General features: G+C 38.4%; 1 protein-coding gene and 1 non-coding gene across 2 annotated transcripts; both read left to right on the forward strand.

The window, feature by feature from the left end:
• The first annotated feature begins 3,245 nt into the window (after nucleotides 1-3,245).
• Nucleotides 3,246-20,974, forward strand: LOC132626529 (origin of replication complex subunit 1A-like). Its single transcript, XM_060341443.1, is given in 18 exon segments — nucleotides 3,246-3,375; nucleotides 4,892-5,734; nucleotides 5,847-5,982; nucleotides 6,433-6,585; nucleotides 6,665-6,799; nucleotides 6,887-7,038; nucleotides 7,115-7,214; nucleotides 7,341-7,463; nucleotides 7,536-7,697; nucleotides 7,783-7,818; nucleotides 7,821-7,842; nucleotides 7,929-8,107; nucleotides 16,816-16,930; nucleotides 17,943-18,013; nucleotides 18,590-18,685; nucleotides 18,957-19,033; nucleotides 19,434-19,517; nucleotides 20,593-20,974. Coding segments are annotated over 17 exon segments (2,478 nt in total). The 5' UTR covers nucleotides 3,246-3,375; nucleotides 4,892-4,961; the 3' UTR covers nucleotides 20,657-20,974.
• Nucleotides 6,493-6,570, forward strand: LOC132629658 (small nucleolar RNA snoR28). The gene has a single exon (XR_009578418.1). It is a non-coding gene; the product is annotated as a small nucleolar RNA snoR28 (small nucleolar RNA).
• Nucleotides 20,975-21,184: the final 210 nt, after the last annotated feature.

Here is a 21,184-nt window from a genome sequence, read left to right on the forward strand (position 1 = left end):
ACTCTATTTCTGGCTGAACTGACCTTTTTGATCATATCTAGACCTCAGGACCGGTGCACTGGCTACAGATAGAGTGGGTCCTGATGACCTCTTATGGAAAACTGTTTGCCTCCACCTCTCTAAAATCCTCCATGCTGAAGTTACCTGTAGACTTAGCTCTTTTGTTGATTTCTCTGCCTTTCTCTTTTGGCAGTTTCTCATTCTTCTTCCTTAAGTACGTTATTATTATTTGACTTCCACATCAATGATACAACTTCCCTTTCTCGGGTGACATGCACTTTATTCCACTTTCAAGATCATCTCAAGTCCTATCTATTACTATCAGACACTTCACAATTTTACCCCAATGGTAATCATTCTCACTTGGACCTTGGATTTATTGCCCATTGCTTGCGCATTCGATAGTACGTAATTCGATAGGAAGAGATTGTTGCTTACTGCTCTAAGCTTCATGGCACGAGTTAGAAAAATTCCTGAAGGCATAACTCTAATTGCACGATCTAGAGTATGAAAGAAGTGAGACAATCCTGAATGTCTTGGTTGTTAACCATTTATATGTTTGGCCGACACACACATATAAAGGAAACTCCACCGAACATGGTTTCATAGACTCCCTAAGACACTTGAACCTAGTGCTCTGATACCAAGTTTTGTCACACCTCAAACCATGGCCTGGGCATAACAAGGCACTTGGTGCCTTGCTGTAAGTGACTGAGCGAACCACATGACTTGATGAATCAACATGAGACATGTACTGATGCGGAATATGAGATAAATCATAAAAGTCTGAATAAGCATGAGCTTAAGTAATCATAAGTCTAAAAATAATATTTTAACATAAGTGTGGAAATAGTATGAAAACGTGATGTTGTAGCCGACAAAGCTAGACGCAACTGAATATCTGACATGACTTGCTAGACTTGTCTATGAAACCTCTGAACACGAGTCTGAATGATAAATTGTTTACCGGGACAAAGCCCCCGGCATACCTCTATTGCATATGACATAAACATGGAATAAATATAACACCCTGAATGAAGTGGGGCTCACCAATAGCTGATACGAGAATCCTAGCAAGCAGATCCATCGTCTTGTAAATCAATGTCTGAATCGTGAAATGTAGGCCCCGAGAAAAAGGACGTAAGTACACTGGAATTGTACTTATATGTAAAGAAATTGAATGAAAGAATAGTAAGTGGGGTGATCGAGGAATGGGCAGCCCAAATTAATAACATGGATACATTAAGTAATACGAAACTGAAGCTACAAGCTGAATATGAACATGAATAACACTTGACATGAATATAATATAACATGAGTAAAACCGACATAATATATATGTAGGAGAGCCTTAGTATAACTGACAACATGAAATCACCACGTAAGAACGTGGAGTCTGGTACTTGGCCCGACCAGCAGAGCAATCCCATACCTTTGCCGGGGTATGAGACATGAACATGACATGAAATGATCTAATCAATAGTCTAAAGGTATCGTCCTAACTGGGCGGAGCGATCTTTACCCTACGTAGTTTCCGGTGGTCTGCACTTTCTCGGTAAACCTATGCTACTCCCAAAATATGAACATGAATATAGGTGGCATCTGAGCCCATGGTATCTTTTTATAATATGACTTGTAAGCATGCCTTGTAAACATGGCTTGTAATCATGACTTGTAAACATGAGTTATAAAATGACTTGTAAGTATAATATTACTTGTATATAGAGTAATATTGGTTCATGACTTGTAATTGAGAACCCATGGAATTCAAAACATGAGTATTCGTAGATTATGGACAGTTTCATGATAATCGAAATGATATTCATGAATATAATTAATGGAAACATGATTGAGCATAATAACATATAACTATTGATATGTATCTAGGGTTTATCATGAACTGAGACATAATTTTATAACTCTGAGGAGAAGTCGTATTTTCATGGATTAAATGTGGCGTAGGGAAGAACAATGATCCTACATGTGGATAGAACCCCTACATGTAATTGCTCCAATCTAAAGAACTAAACTGCTTCTCTGACGAAGAACACCAAAACTCTAGCTTTGAATCGCTTGAGAAGGATTTACCTTGAAAATCCTACTATTTGGTTAAAGAATTATGTTACTAATCATGAATTAATGTTAGAATTGCTTAGGAATTGTTAGAGTGATCTTACCTTGATGTTGGAGGATGAGAAGAGGAGAAAAATGACTGCTTAGGGCTTTAGAACGAAATTGGAACGTCAAAAATAACATAAAATCATCTAAGGGTCGCTTTTCTAGGCCCAGGGCAAAGTACCCCTTGGCTCGCTGAGCGAGCTCCAGGGCGAGCACAAGCCTAGCTTTGGCACTCACTTAGCGAGCTCCCTGCTAGCTTTAGGCCCTGCGGAGCGCACTTCAGTAAAGCAGACATAACATTTTGTACAAAGCTCTGTTTGAGCTGCACCATATATCGTTGGAAAGGTATCTCAAAGGGCTACAACTTTCATGTTTTAAGTTTTCTTAAAGTCCCAACGAATTTTCACGAAATGAGGCTGAAAGACAGACCTATCAAAACTTAGCGGATTCTATCGAATCTTATACACCTCGCTATGCGTCTTGTTTCCGAGACAACTATTTCCACCCAAAATCATCCCGGTTGGACTTTATATGGCTAAAATTTCACGTTAACACTCATTTAACACATTCACACCTAAACCAGATTTACGGATTGTTACATAAGTATTGTCTTACTTATCCTTGCATACTAGTTGTCGTAGTATTACTTTTGTAGGTCCTTGTCTTTCTATACTGCTTTGGATTGCTTGTTCTTATATCTAGCACTATCTGATTGCTTCTCTTATTACTACGTTTTTCTATTATCTTGCTACTATTACTGCTTATTATTACTGATGCTTTGTAGCTCTCCTTGAGCCGGGGGTCTATCGGAACAACCTCTCTACCCGTCAAAAGGTAGGGGTAAGGTCTGCGTACACTTTACCCTCTCTAGACGTCACCTAATGGAATTATACTGTGTATGTTGTTGTCGTTGTAAGTGCAAAAAAATTATTATTAATAATTAATAAATCTTATTAAGTAACTTGTGGTATTTATAGTTTAACTTTATCTTTTAATAATTATATCTTAATGTACTACGTTATGAATATTCCTCATAAGGGTTTAAGTGTATGATTTTCTTAATATAAGTGGGCGTAAGTGCTTCTGTTTAAAATACATGAGGTGTATTCGAAACTTAAATCATATTATGGGAATGTATAGTGCAATAAAAGCATGTTTCCCGCCATTTTTGTCCCTTTCTCTTCGGCGCCGTTTCTCCCCTTTCCTTTCTACTCTCCAATTGCCGCCTGAGATTCCTCATTTCGCAGTGCCATCCAGGTAATATAATTCCTCCACATTTTTAGATTTCGGATATCCATTTTCTATTCCAATGCTCATATGGTTTTTTGTTGTTTTACTTTTTGAAAGTGTAATGATTAAGCTCCTGTTCGGCCATAGATTTTGAAGTTGTGTTTGTATATGCATTTTACTTGGAAAAAAATATTAAAGTTTTGTGAGTGGAGGTGAAATTTCTGAGACCAATTTTTTGGAGCTTGAAATTATTTTGAAGATAAATTTTCAAAATCTGATCAAATTTCATGGCCAAACAGATATTATTCTAAAAGTTTTCCTCTGATTTTGTATATTTTCCGTTTGTTGGTTTTCACCGTTTCAGGTAATTAAGGTCATTTCACTATTTTTCTGTGTTTTAGAGTGATTTACTTTCTCTTCTTCTGGGAACTGCTTTGGTTTATCTTCTGTTTTATATTTGTTTTCTTTTTTATCCTGCGGTTTCTATATGCTTTTGTTTCTCTATATTTTTATTAATGATATTTTGGAGTGGTGGTTAGACCTATATTGTTGTATGGGGTAGAGCTCTGGCCGGTCAAGAAGGCACACGTTCAGAATATGTAGGTAGTGGAGATGACGATGCTCAGATGGATGTGTGGGCATACTAGGAGAGATAGGATTATGAACAAAGTTATACAAGACAAAGTTGGAGTGACCTCTGTTGGCTGATAAGATGAGGGAAGCGAGGTTGAAGTGGTTCGGACATGTGAAGAGGAGGTGCGTAGATGCACCAGTAAGCAGGTGTGAGAAGTTCGCTATAACACGTTTTAGGAGAGGTAAATGTAGGCCGAAGAACTGGGGAAGGTGATTAGAAAGGATATGACATATCTTCAGCTTACTGAGTACATGACCCTAGGCAGGAAGGTATGAAGTTCGAGAATTAGTAGAGGGATAGTAGGTAGCCGAGTGTTGTTGTACTTTTATGTGGGAGAGGCAGGGCATTAGTGTCCTCTTCTCCTCTTCTCCTTATTTAGTGGAGAGGCAGGGCATTAGTGTCCTCTTCTCCTCTTCTCCTTATTAGTAGTATTATTTAGGATTTGCGTAGTATCTTCTTCTTCTTCAATTTTTACTAATACTTGTTGCGTCATTTGCTTTGTTCATCTTGCTATTTTGCTATCATTATTTTCCTTTCAACCCCGCTTTCATTACTCTTCTTTTGAGCCGAGCGTCTATCGAAAACAACCTCTCTACCCCACAAAGGTAGGGGTAAAGTTTGCGTACATCCTACCCTTCCTAACACCACTTGTTGGATTATACTGGGTATGTTGTTGTTGGTGATCTCAATTGAAGAAGCTAATTGACAAAGGCTCAATTTTCAATAATGCAAGGTCTTCTTTTTTGATGCAAAGTTCTTTCTTCTTCTTTTTGCATGATATGTGATTTCTTGTATAATCTATACCTTGCAAAGCTTCTGATGTTCTTCTTCATTCTTTTCTTTCATTTCCACTTTGAACTGAAATTTTGAATTTCAGAACACTCAAATTGTGATAGCATTCTTCTGTAGGCTTGCAAGGGAATTGAACAAATTGTAGCTGGTGATAAAGCAATTGTTTACATTTCTGAAGAACCTTTCAATGGCAGAAACCCCAAAGAAGAAAGCCAAACAATCCCTTAATACAACCCCCATTAAGCAACAAAAACCATCGCCCATTTCCAATTCATCTCCTTTGAACCCTATTATCCCTCCAACCCCACAAACCCTAAACCCCACCCCCGCCCGCCGCTCCCTCCGCCTTAGCTCCACCCCTCGGATCCCACTACCACCACCACCATCACCTCCGTCTTCTGCAGGCCTCCGCAAATCTCTCAACTTCTCTCCCAAAAATGTCGCCAGGTCAGCGAAAAGAAAATCAAAGGCCAGTATTTCAACCTCCATTTCGACACCGCAACCCACTGAATCAAAGAGGAAAAGAAAATGTACAGAGAACAAAAATGTGGGTGTTGAAAAAAGAAGCATTTTAAGGGGTTGTAAGAAGAGGGTGTACTATAAAAAGGTAGTTTATGATGGGGGAGAGTTTTCTGTAGGGGATGATGTATATGTGAAGAGAAGAGAAGATGCTAGTTTGGATTACGAGGATCCCGAAGTGGAGGAATGTAAGGTTTGTTTCAGGCCAGCAGGCCGGGTAATTATGATCGAATGTGATGAATGCTTAGGAGGGTTTCATTTGAAGTGTTTGAAGCCACCATTGAAAGAGGTTCCTGAAGGGGATTGGATTTGTCTGTATTGTGAGGCGAAAAAATTAGGGAAAGTTGTGGAAATGCCCGCACCGCCCAAGGGGAAGAGACGGGTAAGAACTGCCAAGGAAAAGTTACTTGACAGTGATCTGTGGGCAGCTCGAATTGAGAGGTATGTGAACCTTTTATTTTCAATGTTTATTATAGGAACTTTTTTTGGTTTCTTCAATTCTACATATCAATATGGTTGTGATGTTTGGTTAATTGTGATATCAATGTTAAAGTATCTGGAAAGAAGTGGACGGTAACTACTGGTTTCGGGCACATTGGTATATGATTCCTGAGGAGACGGCTGCAGGAAGACCGCCACATAACTTAAGGAGAGAAATTTATCGGACTAATGATTTTGCTGATGTTGAGGTAATATAATGCTATTCTCTTTTTTGTTTACAATGTAATGATTTTTACTGTGGAAATTATATGCCTCTTATTTCCTGAGTTGAGGATTGTAAGTTAGGAAGAAAAAACTTATCCAAAAAAGAGTTTGTTAAGGAAGAAAAATGTCCTTTAATTGTTGATCAGTTCAATCGATGAATAACTTCCCTAAAGCAAAAGATGAGGTGTTTGTGAATTTAGCAATCTATCATTAGGTATCGCTCTTGTATAGAGTTCTCAAAGCTGAATGAGTGCAAGTGCTAAGATTTCTTTTGGGGTTTTGGATGTTATAACTAATTTAGTGGAACAGGATTCTTCCTAATGCAAAGCAGCCAAGGCCTCAACTTCTCTGCTAATCAGGCAGTCTGATATTGACGGGACATGTTCTGAGCGACCATTACATATGTTAATAAAGACTATTGATTGTGTCTGCAGATGGAATCTGTCATCAGGCATTGCTATGTTATGAATACAAAAGAATTTGGGAAGGCGACAAATGCTGGAGATGATGTTTTCCTCTGTGAATATGAATATGACATTCACTGGCATAGTTTCAAGCGCATTGCTGAGATTGAAGATAATGATGTAGTATGTTCAAAAGAATTTCTGATGATATTTGTGGAACCTTTTGTTGATACATGTTGAAATATCTCTTCTCATTTGGTAGGATGATGAAGAAGAGAACGATGAGGACTGGAACCCTTACGAAGATCCAGAGTCTGACGTGGAAGATATAGAATATGAAGAGGAAAACCAAAGTAGTCCGTTAACCAGACCGTCTCCAGATCATCCATTGGCTGCAGTAAACAACTTGTCCTTTGTTTGATTCCTAGTTCATTTCTTCATATTGGCTAAGCAGAAGGCTAAATTGTTTATTCAAGTAGTGCAGAATTCAAGGAAGGGACGTTTTTTTGGACTACAAAAGATAGGTGTAAAGAAGATACCGGAACATGTGAGATCTCACAAGCTTACTGAAATTGAGAAAGCAAAAGCAACTCTTTTACTGGCAACTCTGCCCAAGTCTCTACCTTGTAGGACTAAGTATGTCTTTCCTGAGGTGTAATCTTTATGCAATTTACTCGGTATTTATCCGACAAACAAGTGCTCCCTTTTGCAGAGAAATGGAAGAGATAACTACATTCATAAAAGGTGCCATATGTGAGGATCAATGCCTGGGTAGATGCCTTTACATACACGGTGTTCCTGGAACAGGAAAGGTATCTATTGGCTCAAGAGAAGACACTTAACTGTTAACACCAACCAGTTATGTATTGTCTTATTGTCTCTATGTTTAGGCTGGTCATACATTACTGATTTCTTTCTTGATCTGCACTGTACTGCAGACAATGAGTGTACTAGCAGTAATGAGGAATTTAAGGTGTGAAGTTGATGCAGGGAGCATTAAACCTTATTGTTTTGTGGAGATTAATGGCCTAAAATTGGCTTCACCCGAGAATATTTATAGTGCAAGTATGTAGCTGAATCTCTCTGATGATGTAGACAATATCTGTCATTCTCTGAACTCTCAACTATTTCAGGTTATTTATGAAGCACTTAGTGGACACAGGGTCGGTTGGAAAAAGGCTCTTCACTTCTTGAATGATCGGTTTTCAAATGCAGCTGAATTTAGCAAAGAGGACAACCGGCCTTGTATTCTACTTATAGATGAACTTGATCTCCTCGTTACAAGAAATCAAGCTGTAAATGATTCATATTTGTTTCCACCATGGTAAATATCAAGAACAGCAAATTGCCTATGTATGACCTTTTATCTTTTCATTACAGGTTTTATATAACATCCTTGATTGGCCTATAAAGCCACACATTCAAAACTGATCGTTATAGGTGTGTGTATAATTTGCTGTCAGTTTCCGTCCATCTGTATTAGTTATTACATGTGAAAATAAAACGGTAGCCTCTCTCATCAACAGGTATTGCAAATACTATGGATCTTCCTGAGAAGTTGCTTCCACGGATTTCAAGTCGTATGGGCATACAAAGACTTTGCTTTGGTCCCTATAACCATCAGCAACTTCAAGAAATTATTTTAACTCGCCTCAATGGAATTGATGCCTTTGAAAAACCTGCAATTGAATTTGCTTCTAGGAAGGTTGGTCCTTCTGTTGATTTATCTCTAGAGTTTATATTCTTTTGCCGATTCTAATCATCCCAACGACATACTTGAGCTTGGGTGCTGTTGCGAGAAAAAGACAAAATTAGTTTCTTAAGTATTGGGGTAGGTTTATTTGGGTCCTTAATATATAAGTATAGACAAAAATAGCCCTTTAAGTTTGTAAAAAGGAGTCGCTTTTTCTTAATAGTTACCAGTTTAAGAAAATAAATAAAAAATGAGTCCCTTTTAGTCCAAGGCTAACAAAGTACTGGGATAGGTTTATTTTGGTCCTTAATATATATCTAGACATAAATAGTCCTTTAAGTTTGTAAAACTGATATGAACTGATTTTGGACCTGTGCTTTAAGGGTTGTACGTTGGCTGAAGAGTTGTACATTCCTTAGTTGGTTAAGTGGTTAATAAGTTTGAGTATTTACACTTCCGTATTTAGAGTTCAGTCCCTATGTTTACTTGTTTACATTTCAGTCCTCCACTTCCCTTTTGGAAGATATATATGTAGTCCATTGCTCTATGAGAGCTTATCAGTTGTGAAGTACCAATTTCCTTTTCTTTAATTACTGTTTCTTCCTGTAATTTCGTATCTCAGTAGTAGTAATTACATCAGTGGTATCAGAGCACTTTCCTGCGCAGTGGGAACGTAATGGCAGGTGACATCGGAGAAATTCTCAGTCGACTGGATCGTATGGCAGTCGAGGTGGCAAACTTCAACAAGAGGGAAGCCATGAATGAAAAAGCAATACGCTAGCTCAAGGACACGATGACGGCTGGACAAACCTCGATTAGAGGAAAGGAGTTGCAATCGGAGTTCAATTGTGACGAATTGTACTCGCTGACGGAAGGTCCGATGTGTTTTGTAGGTATGGGCTCTCAATTGCAACTTCGCAGACTTCAATCTACCTCTAATATCCCTAGAAATTCTGGGTCACAATCATCTAGCCCTCCCTTCTTCATGCCACAAACTTCATCATTATCATCTTCTCTGCCACCTCCACCAAATTTGAGCTCCATTTTAACACCCCCAGCTCAAACTACACCCACCTACACACATGCTCAACCATCAATTTCTATTGGACAAGTACCTTATTCTTTGACCTCGACATTGATTCCACACATTCAAAACCCCGTACCAAATTTCAATTTCATCAGCTCAAGCTCATAAAACCCAGTTCAAATACCCAATTACTCCCAACCCTTGCTCAATACTACAATACCTAACCGAATCCAGACCCCTAATGCCTCCCCAGCCTTCTACCGTATACCAACAAACATAATACACCATTCTATCAAAACTCTCCATCTCAACCTACATCTCTTTTAAGACAGTATAGGGTAGCATTTTCGAGATTCAATGGAACTGGATTCCAGGATTGGTGGTACCAAGTGGAGCAATTCTTTTCCATGGATGAAATACTCCATCATTAGAAGGTAAGAGTTGCATATATGCATTTAGATGTAAGAGTTGCATCTATGCATTTAGATGTAAGAGTTGCATCTATGCATTTAGATGATTTAGCTTTACAATGGCATAAAGCCTATATGAGGAGTAGAACTCAAGCTAATTTGCAACTTCCTAGTTGGGAGGTATACATCTGGACTTTAACTGATAGGTTTGGTACTGAATTTGATGACCCTATGAGTGAGCTAGTCAAACATAAACAGATTGCTAGTGTAGCAGAATTCCAAGAAGCCTTTGACAGAGCCATGACTAGGCTCAATTCGGATCCTAGCTATGCTGTGAGCATATTTTTAGAGAACTTGAAACCTGAACTAGGGGATGCTGTCAGAATCCTTAAACCTTATTCATTACCTCAAGCTTACCATCTAGCTAGAATTCAAGAGTCTAATTTCCTGAAACAAGCTAAAGCAATGAAGAGTTCTATGTCACAATCCAGTCACAATAACAACAGAACCCCTTTCAACACTTCCTCTTACTCTAAACCAAATGCAAAACTTGTGAACCACTTGCCCAAAAACAATATAGTTCCATACAATGACAAGTTCAAAAGGAGAAGGCTCACTCCTGCTGAATTGGCTGATAAAAGAGCTAAGGGGCTATAGAGCCCGTTTGGATTGGCTTATAAGTTGCTGAAAACAGCTTATAAGCTGTTTTCAGCTTTTTTTGAGTGTTTGGCTGGCCAGCTTATAAGCCATTTTGTGCTTAAAATAAGCCCAAAAAAATAATTGGGCCCGTTTGGTTAAGCTTATCTAAAGCAGCTTATAAGCTGAAAACAACTTATTAGCTGCTTTTTTTAAGCCTATCCAAACAGGCTCTATGTTTTCTTTGTGATGAACTGGTTCAACCTGGACATATATGTAAAGCTAAGGCTCAGCTGTATTTACTAGAATTGGAGGAGGAAGTGCAAATAGAAGAAGTAGAAGAGGAGATAGTGTTGGAACATGAAGTTGCTGAGACTTGTGAGATATCAATCCATGCACTTCAGGGTACTCATGGGTACAGGACATTGAGGTTAATGGGGGTATTGTCAAAAGAGAGCCTTAAATGTACTAGTGGACACTGGTTCCACTCACAATTTTCTTGATAGTAATCTCGTTGCTAAGTTGGGGTGGAAGGTGGATGGATGTGAACTGCAGGATGCTAGTCTAGCTGATGGCAACTCAGTCCCTTTATCAGGCATGTGCAAGGGTGTGGAGTGGTTGTTACACAACTCAGTTTTTAAGGCTGATTTCCTGCTGTTGCCACTGGTTTCTTGTGATATGGTCTTAGGGGTACAATGGCTCAGTGACCTTGGGGATATCTTATTCAACTTTAAGCAACTAACTATGAAGTTCAAGTATGATGGTAAACTGTTTTCACTCAAAGGGATAACTCCTAAAATGGCTCTGGTGGACTCTTCTTTTGTACAGAAGGCATCAGATGAGCCAGTACAACTGTTCATGATCAAAGTTAACTCTAAAACTGAGGAGCGTACAGGAATACAGGCAAAGGATTCTCAAACCCCTAATAACTTGGTTGTTCAGGCTGTTTTACAGGATTTTACTACAGTTTTTCCGGAACCAAAAGAACTTCCTCCTTTCAGGAGCCAATTTGATCATCATATACCTCTTAAGGATGGTGTTAATCCAATCAATGCCAGGCCTTACAGATATTCCCCAGTGCAAAAAGATATAATAGAAAACATGATCAAGGAGTTGCAAGAGCAAGGCTTACTTCAAAACAGCTGCAGTCCTTTTGCTTCCCCTGTGGTGCTTGTAGGGAAGAAAGATGGAAGCTGGAGGCTATGTGTTGATTACAGAGGCCTGAACAAGATCACAATTAAAGATAAGTATCCTATCCCCATTATTAAAGAAATTGCTAGATGAATTAGGAGGGTCACAAGTGTTTTCTAAGATTGATCTTAGATCAGGATATCACCAAATTAGAATGGCACTTGGAGATATGCATAAGACTGCCTTTAGGACCCATTCTGGGCATTATGAATACCTAGTAATGCCATTTGGCTTTACTAATGCCCCTTCCAGTTTTCAAAGCCTCATAATCATGTTTTTAGAGATCATTTAAGGAAATTTATCCTTGTATTCTTCAATGACATTTTGATTTTTAGTAAGAGTATTGAAGACCATATTGAACACCTAAAAACTACCTTTCACCTCCTAACCAAACACCATTTGTATGCAAAGAAATTAAAATATCAGTTTGCTGCTGCTTGTGTGGAATATTTGGGTCACTTTATATCTGCTAAAGGGGTATCCACTGATAAAAAAAAAATACAAGCAGTTCACCATTGGCCAGTCCCTACTACACTCAAACAATTGAGGGGTTTTTTGGGTTTAGCAGGGTACTATAGGAGGTTTATCCTTGGTTCTGGTCAAATTAGTAAACCACTGACTGATTTGCTTAGGAAGGACAGTTTCAAATGGGATACTGGAGCTGATCTAGCTTTTCAGAAGTTAAAGAAGGCCTTAACTTGTGCTCCTATGCTGGCATTGCCTAATTTTGACCTTCCATTCATAGTGGAGACTGATGCCTGTGATATTGGTATTGGAGCTGTAATCATGCAAGGAGGCAAACCTATTGCTTACCTTAGTAAAGGATTATCTAAACAACATCAAGCAATGTCAGTCTATGACAAAGAACTGCTAGCTTTGGTGATGGCTGTAACTAGATGGGCAGGCATTTTATTGTGAAAACTGATCAGAAGGCACTCAAATTTCTCCTGGAACAACAACTACACACTGGGGCACAACTCAAATGGATAACCAAGCTTATGCAGTATGACTTTGAGATTAAATACAAGAAGGGGAAAGAAAACAAAGCTGCAGATGCTCTCTCTAGAATGCCAGCAGTAGAACTGGCTGCTCTGTCTCTTTCTTCAGTAAGAACTGACCTCCTACAAGCTATTATGGAAAGTTGGAAAATTGATACTGCATTAACTGAGTTAATTCACAAGCTTACTGAGCTAAAAGAAGATGGTAAGGGGTATTCTTTTGTGAATCAACAACTCAGAAGAAATGGCAAATTGGTCATTGGGGCAGATCCTGCACTTAGGAAGGAAATACTACAGATATGGCATTGCTCAGGAGTAGGAGGACATTCAGGCATTGATCATTCATACTGAAAGATAGCCAGCTTATTCTATTGGAAGGGCATGAAAGGAGATGTGTGGAGGCATTTGTCAAGAAATGTGATGTGTGTCAAAAGAGCAAATATGATCAATCAGCCTACCCTGGCTTACTACAACCTCTGCAAACTCCTACTGTAGCTTGGGGAAATATTAGCATGGATTTCATAGAGGGTCTGCCTAAATCAAGAGGAAAAGAAGTTATATGGGTGGTTGTGGATAGGCTTACCAAATATGGCCATTTTATTGTTTTGTCCCACCCCTACTCAGCTTTGGATATTGTTAAATTGTTCATGGAACACATCTTTAAATACATGGAATGCCTGAAGATATTGTCAGTGATAGAGATCCTATGTTCATGAGCAAAGTGTGACAGGAACTGTTTTCAATTCAAGGGGTAACACTCAGTACCTCTACTGCAAATCACCCCCAGTTTGATGGTCAGACTGAGGTGGTTAACAGATGCCTTGAAACTTATTTAAGATGCTATTGCTCAGATGCTGATGCTGTGAAGGACTGGGCTGATTACTTGTCTTTGGCTGAGTATTGGTACAACACCACATTCCACACATCCATTCAAACCACTCCCTATGAAGCCTTATATGGCCAGCCCCTATCATTGCACTTATCATACATACAAGGGGAATCTGACATACAAGAAGTTGACAGAAGCTTGCTAGCAAGAGAGTTGAAAGTGCAGTTGCTCAAGTTCCACTTACAGAGGTCACAACAAAGAATGGTAGATCAAGCTAATAAGAAAAGGACAGATAGACAGTTCCAGGTTGGTGATTGGGTATACTTGAAAATTCAGCCTTACAGACAACTTACTCTATCCAACAAACATTTCTCTAAGCTCTCTTCCAAATATTATGGGCCTTACCAGATCATACAAAAAATTGGCAAGGTTGCTTACAAATTATCACTCCCACCCCACTTGCTTCTTCACTCCACATTTCATGTTTCCCTCCTTAAATATTGTCATGAGGTTCCCAGTACCATATCTCACCCTCCAGTGCTTGATCTCGCAAGTCCTTATTGTCCCTTTCCTGTCAAAGTGTTGGATAGAAGGATGCTTCAGAAGGGAAACAACGCAGTAGTTCAATTCTTGGTACAGTGGGATCAGCTTAGTGAGGCTCATGCTACATGGGAAGATGTCAATGCCCTTAAAGTGAGATTTCCTACATTTATTCCTTGAGGTCAAGGAATGTTTTAAGGGGGAAGCAATGATATGAACTGATTTTGGACCTGTGCTTTAAGGGTTGTACATTGGCTGAAGAGTTGTACATTCCTTAGTTGGTTAAGTGGTTAATAAGTTTGAGTATTTACACTTCCGTATTTAGAGTTCAGTCCCTATGTTTACTTGTTTACATTTCAGTCCTTCACTTCCCTTTTGGAAGATATATATGTAGTCCATTGCTCTGTGAGAGCTTATCAGTTATGAAGCACCAATTTCCTTTTCTTTAATTATTGTTTCTTCCTGTAATTTCGTATCTCAGTAGTAGTAATTACATCAAAAAATGAGTCACTTTTAGTTCAAGGCTAACAAAATAAAGAAAAACAGAAAAACTCAAAACAACTAGGGTGTGTTCGGTATGGAGGAAAATGTGTTCTTGGAAAATAAGTGAATTTCTACTTATTTTCTCATGTTCGTTTGGGTAGCGGAAAATAAGTGAATTTCTTACTTATTTTCTCATGTTCGTTTGGGTAGCGGAAAATAAGTGAATTTCTTACTTATTTTCTCATGTTCGTTTGGTTGGTAGAAAACATTTTCAGAAAAATGCCCACCCAAGCCCCATAACTCCACCCAAACCCCACCATTCCATACCAGACAAACCCCCCACCCCCACCCCCAATTTTTTTTTGTTTTTAATTTTTTTCTGGATTTTCTAAACCACCACATTCCCCCCACCCGCGTGGACCCATACCACACCAACCCCCACAACCTCCCACCCCTAATTTTTTTTCTGGATTTTTCTAAACCACCACATCCTCCCCCCCCCCCCCCCCCCCCCCCCCCCACACCAAAAAAAAAATCTTAAAATAAGTTTTAAAAGTTACTTTTTTTGGATTTTTACACCACCCACCCCCTCCAATAACCACACAAACTTTCAATTTTTATAATTTTTTAATAAAGGTAAAATTTAATAAGTAGAAAATTCAGGAGGGGGTAGGGGGTGGGTGTAGAGAATCAAAAAAGAAAACTTTTTTAAAAAAATAATTTTTTGGAGGGGGTGGTGGGGTGTCGGGAGGGGGGGTGGTCGTGGGGATGGGTGTGGTGAAAAAAATAAAAAAAGAAACTTTTAAAACTTTTTTTAAGAATTTTTTTGGGGGTGGGTGGGGGTAGGGTGCGGGGAGTGGGGGGTGGTGGTGCGGGGGGGGGGGGGGGGAGGAATGTGGTGGTGTAGAACTCCAAAAGAATTTTCTTTTTTCTTTTTTTAAATTGGCGGGTGGGGGTGGGGGTGTGGGGGTAGGGTGCGGCGTGGGGGGAGTGGTGCATGGGTTGTGGGAGTGGTTGGGGGGTGGGATGGTGCATGGTTGTGGAAGTGGTTGGGGTTTGGTAGTTGGGGGGTGTGGTGGGGCAGTGGGGGGGGTGTGGGGGTAGGGTGCGGCGTGGGGGGAGTGGTGCATGGGTTTTGGGAGTGGTTGGGGGGTGGGGCTGTGCATGGTTGTGGAAGTGGTTGGGGTTTGGTAGTTGGGGGGTGGGGGTGGGGGGTTGGGGGAGCAAAAAAATTAAAAAAAAAAATTCAAAACTTTTTTTTCAAAACAAAATTAATTTTTTTTGGGGGGGGGAGGGGGGTGGTGCGGTGGGGGTGGGGTGGGGTGGTGGGAGTGGTTGGGGGTAGGTGGAATGCATAGTGGACTTGTTTTCCCTACTTTTATCGGGGAAGTCATTTTCCCCATTTTTAAGGAGCTTGTTTTCCTCAAGAAAATGTTTTCCAAAATTTTTGACCAAACGAACATGAGAAAATTGGAAAAAAATGTTTTCCTCCATACCGAACACACCCCTAATGGCCCTAAAATGGGAACTCCATAAAGGATAAACAAAACTCTGTTTCTTTTCATCTTAAACTGTCAGTGGCTAAAGAACTCACTTTTACTGAAGGTAAATAAGTCAGAAGCATACCTAGCCAGTACAGTGAGTCATTAGGATAGTTCTCTGGTGTTATTAGAGTTAAGACAAAGATTAAGATGCCAACTCATAGTTTCATGAAAGCTGTCTGCTCATTTGCCCGTTGGCAAGCTTTACAGCCCGTTGAAGTAATTCCGCTGCATGGGAAAATCCAATCTTAACAAGGTATTTATTTGGTTATCCAAATTAGAGACTTGTAGCCTATCACTGCTAAATGTTAGTTCCCAACTTCAGAGATCATCCAATCTACCTTCAATCTGATAAAACGACAATCATCAGTGCTGATAACAATCAAGAATCACGATTCCCCCACTTGGAACAAATTTAACTAGCATTTTCCTGATCTAATCCAATTTATCCACTGAAATATTTTGAGAAAATAAGAAGCCCTTTTGATGGAATGATGGACGCTGTTGAGAAGGAATGTGTAACCTTTGACAAGCATAAATTTCTGTTGAATTAAAGAAACTCCCTTGAGTGTTCACGATAGATATTTTTCTTGCATTCTTTTATGAAATTGGTGGAATGGATCTTGTTATCTTCTTTTTATCTATGTCTCCTCAGTCCTCACTGCTTTCGCAAGATTCCTGTAAATAATCCTGTAGATTGCAAGCCTTTGGAAAAGAAAATTTAGTAACCAAAATTCAACTAAAGCAGTTCTAATTATGTTTCTGGCACCAAATACAGGAAGAAATTGATGCTATGAACTCCATAACACATGGATTTTCTTGTTACATTGGTTTAGGAGTTAGTTTTAACTTTCAGTTTAGCTTTTCTGTTTTGTTTAGGAATTATGAGCCCTGGACTAAATTGTCCTCTTTTGAAAATTTTGAAGGACTATTAATATCAAGGTTATACATTAAGGATCAAATAAACCTATCCTGATACTGGAGGGACTATCTTTTTCTCGTGCTGTTGCAAATATGAGACTTGAGTGATTATTAAAGCAATGTGCTTTTTACACATAAATCCAGGTGGCAGCAGTTTCAGGTGATGCACGCCGTGCACTAGAAATATGTAGGCGAGCTGCGGAACTTGCAGATTATCATGCTAAGAAATTGCTTTTAATTCCCAGTTCTGCTGCAGCAGGTGAGTGCTAAATTTCGAAATATGTAGACATTAATGGCAAGAAAGAAATACTTGTAATTCCATTGGAACGAAATACACACACGTTTTGGCAATGAACATCTGTAACAGATGGAACGTTGCCTACATCTCTGCGTCTATCTCCTGGTGTGGCATTTCTTAAACTTGTGATATAAGTTTCAGCAATAGATGCCTCTTCTTTTTCCCCAATGTTCATTCACTAATTGACTTCAAACAGGGGTCTCACAACTTCAAAAGGATGCCTTGTGAGATGCATACCAATGTAAAATCAAAAGAACTAATGCCTAGAAATTTTAAACTGAATTCAATCCAGTAGTCACATCCAACAGGAAGTTGATGCACTAGATATGTGTCAATTGTGCATGCTTATTTGATAGGCTTCGTTCTGCTTATAATCAACTGTGCCATTTCCTAAGATCATTTTGGTGTTAACTATCGTGTTTCAGGGGTTGCCATGTTTTATTTGAAAGTGCAGCCAAGGTGATTGTTAGGTTCTTTTTTTCAGCAGTCTCTTGATTATTCACATTGTCACAAAACAGCATTAATTTGTCATCTGTTTTGAGTAAGAGAATTAGAATTGGTCCTTCCTATTCATTCCATCGATCTGGTCCTGGCTGGCTTAATTGTAGTCAATGACGTCAACTCTTGCTTGTTGCATTACTCTCTACGTTTCATTTTATGTGTCTTTGTTGTTGGGGAACCGGGTTTAAGAATTTAAGGAGGACTTCTAAATCTTACAATCTTAAACTAAATATGTGCATAAGGAACCAAAATGTTCTTTGAATCTTGTGCTCTTAAACATGCCATGTGGGATATTGGAGTTACGAGTTGTTAAATATAAAAAACACATTGAAAAGGGAAGTAGGATACATAAAATGAAACAAAGGGAGCATCCTTTTAGATAGTAATATTTGTTAACTTAGTAAAACATATGGGTCTCCCATTCCTAGCGTTTTGATTCATATTGTTTATCTCTGCTTGCTGTATGTTCCAGGTAAAATACTTGTCAGAATGGCAGACGTCGAAGCAGCCATTCAAGAAATGTTCCAGGCTCCTCATATCCAAGTGAGTCCTAAAGCAACACCCTGTGGTGTTAACTTAAATATGCATTCAAGCTAATGGGGACACATTCTGTCAAGACCAACCAAAAACCAACTTTTTTCTCTCTTTTTTGTTTTTCCTGTACTTTTAATCCCAAACTAGTGGAGCTCTGCAATAATATGCTTTATTAGCAATTCCACATTATTTGGGTAGGCAGAGGGGCCAGTGTAAAATACAGTCAACCTTTTTCCTCTCTGCTACCCTAAAAGTCTACATGTATCTAAATGGATATCTACATTGGATTATAATCCTACTAATTGCTAGAAGAATGGGAGTATTCTTGTATGTAAGCATTGAAATAAATTTAAAGGAGTTCTGGTAATCATCCAAGATACAAAATAACTGCAATGATCTTCTTTATGCAATAGTGTTATGACTAGCTCTTTTCTTCTCTAAATTAAAGTTGAAATATAATGATGTAATAACTAGGTACTTGCTAAGCTTTCACTAGCTATATTAGAGGGAAAAGATAAGGATTTTGTTGTCTCTTATGCACTGTATCATAGTGCTTGCAATATGTCTAATTTTTTGTTTCTGTAGGTGATGAGAAGCTGCTCCAAACTGAGTAAAATTTTCTTGGCAGCTATGGTATATGAGGGTCATAAGACAGGGATGAGTGAAACCACCTTTGACAAGGTAGTTTACCCATCCTTTGACTTTTGCAGTTTCAACTGGCTTTTGTGACATCTATAATTTAATGATGGAACCTGTCTCTTGTGGATAAAATAAACCGGGTTAATTGATTTTTATATTTCAAAATATTGATTTTTTTTTTAATTTTGATTTTTCCCTTTTCTTTTGGTTTGGTTTTATGCACTTATTTTACAAACTATCCTTCTGCCTTTTATCTGGTGTACTAGCTTTATTGTTGTTTTGTTTGCTCCCTGAAATAATTATCTGAATGCAGTTGGCAATGACTGTTTCCTGCCTCTGTACAAGCAATGGTGAAAAGTTTCCAGGGTGGGATATGCTTCTAAAAGCTGGGTAAGCCACAATATTCTTTTGCTTCCTGAAATTGTCAGGCTATAAATTCTTGAACTTGGATTAATGAAATTCCAGATTCCTCGTTTCTGTGCTCTATATGTCTGAACTGCCAGTCTTGATTTTATAAACTGGTACGATAATGCCTAATTCCTACCTTGTTGGTGGCCTTGGCTGTCATCGTAACAAATTAGTTTCATTTCGTGATCATGCTGTTCTCATAATATTTTGAAATATATTTAATTATCACATTTAATTATTGATATGGATACAAGTGGATGCCAGTGAATGGTGGCTGTAAATGCTCTTTCATTTGTTAATTGTCCTATTATGCCATTTATTTGTAAATCTTCTTTCATTTGTTAGTTATCCTAATTATGTCATTTATTTTGTTTGGTGGCAGATGCAAGCTTGGTGAATGTAGAATACTTCTATGTGAACCTGGAGTAAAGCATAAATTGCAAAAGATACAGCTCAACTTCCCAAGGTCAGTTTCTTTAATGAATACTCAATTTTATGTGAATCAACTCTTATACTTGAATTTTCTGTCAACTAAAATGTTGTCATAGAAGCTAATCCCGAATAATCAAAATGCATAATCATACGTGCCGAAGTCCTATAATAACTCCTTTTATGATAGACTAACAAATCCATTTATCAACATATTTGAGAAAGAAACTCATCATTGGACTGAGTGGAATTCTTAACTGGAATTTTTTTTCATCCATGCTTTTCCATGTTTACTTAAAGTCTAGGCTAAGTTGGATTGGGTTCTCAGCATTATTAAGTGTTTAATTGTGTGACCCATCATCAAAATGCTTTTCATAATACATATACTTTTATATATTTAGGTTTCCAACGCATGCCTATTCTTTCTTGGGGCCTAAGCATTTTGGTTATAGGTGATGGCAAGACTTTAACAGCCGTCCTATCTTGGTAGGAGTAAGGTCTGCGTACACTCTACCCTCTCCAGACCCCACGTTGTGGGATTTCACTGGGTTGTTGTTGTTGTTGTTGTTGTTGTGATGGCAAGACTTGAATTCAAGATCTTAACTGTGTGAACCATCTTAAGAAAGCTTATAGATCTTCAACATTAAGAGCTTATGCTTGTTTTATTTCTTATGAAAAGCCCTTATGCTTGTCTCATACATAGATGGTTGTATATTAGGAAAGAGATGTTTTGGATAGGTTATTAAGGATGAATAACTTGTTGCTCTTTTCAGAAATCATATGTTAAGTGAAACTCTTATATTCTACTAATGATCCTGTATATCTTTCAAGTGTTAGTAGTTTTAGTCCATCAAATAACTTCTTGAATTGCTTGCTTTCTGAAGAGATGATTGTAAAGTGAAGTTTTCTGCTGCTAATCCTGTACAGTTTCGGAAATCCCCCATTTTTTAGTAGTTTTAATTCATCAATATCGCTAAAGAGACTGAGGTACTTCTGGCTAAAATGAAGAGAGAATTATCTTCATTCCTCCTCCCCCTCTCCTAAAGCTTGAAAAATCAAAGATGGAGTTGCAACGGTTGCTTGGATACTGATTTGTTACGTCTTTGTTGCAGTGATGATGTTTCTTTTGCACTTAAAGACAGCAAGGAGTTGCCATGGTTGGCTAAGTATCTCTGACTTGTGGATGTTCAAGTTTGGTTGCAATTCTTTTTCCTTCTTGGATACTCATTGTTTTCATATCCTTGTTTACGAGCACTCAGTTCACGTCTAACCTGAAGATTCTTCACAAAAACAGTCCTGTTTTCCTTGGCATCTATGAGCTTGTTAACATTATTTATATGGACCAGTTTTATACTCGATTAAAATTGATACGGACTTCTTTGAATGTGTTATGAGGATGTTTCTCCAACTGCCTGAGTATGGAGAATCTGTATATTTAATTGTTTCTCCAGACTAAAAAATATGAAATTTAACAGTATTGTGAGATTCTGCTGACCGGATGTAATAGCTACTTGGCAAATGGCGGGTCGGGTTGAAAATGAACACTAAATAATCTCATATTTACACGAGAAAAATGGGTTTTTTTAATATAGCAAATCATCTTCTTTACTTTTATGTTAAAATCTCCATGCACGGCGTGTATCCTATTTGGCCACCGCTACTTAGCTTGTATTTAGTTTTCAAAAATATTTACATTTCTACTTC

Source organism: Lycium barbarum, chromosome 2 (genome assembly GCF_019175385.1).
Source record: "Lycium barbarum isolate Lr01 chromosome 2, ASM1917538v2, whole genome shotgun sequence".
Taxonomy (NCBI): domain Eukaryota; kingdom Viridiplantae; phylum Streptophyta; class Magnoliopsida; order Solanales; family Solanaceae; genus Lycium; species Lycium barbarum.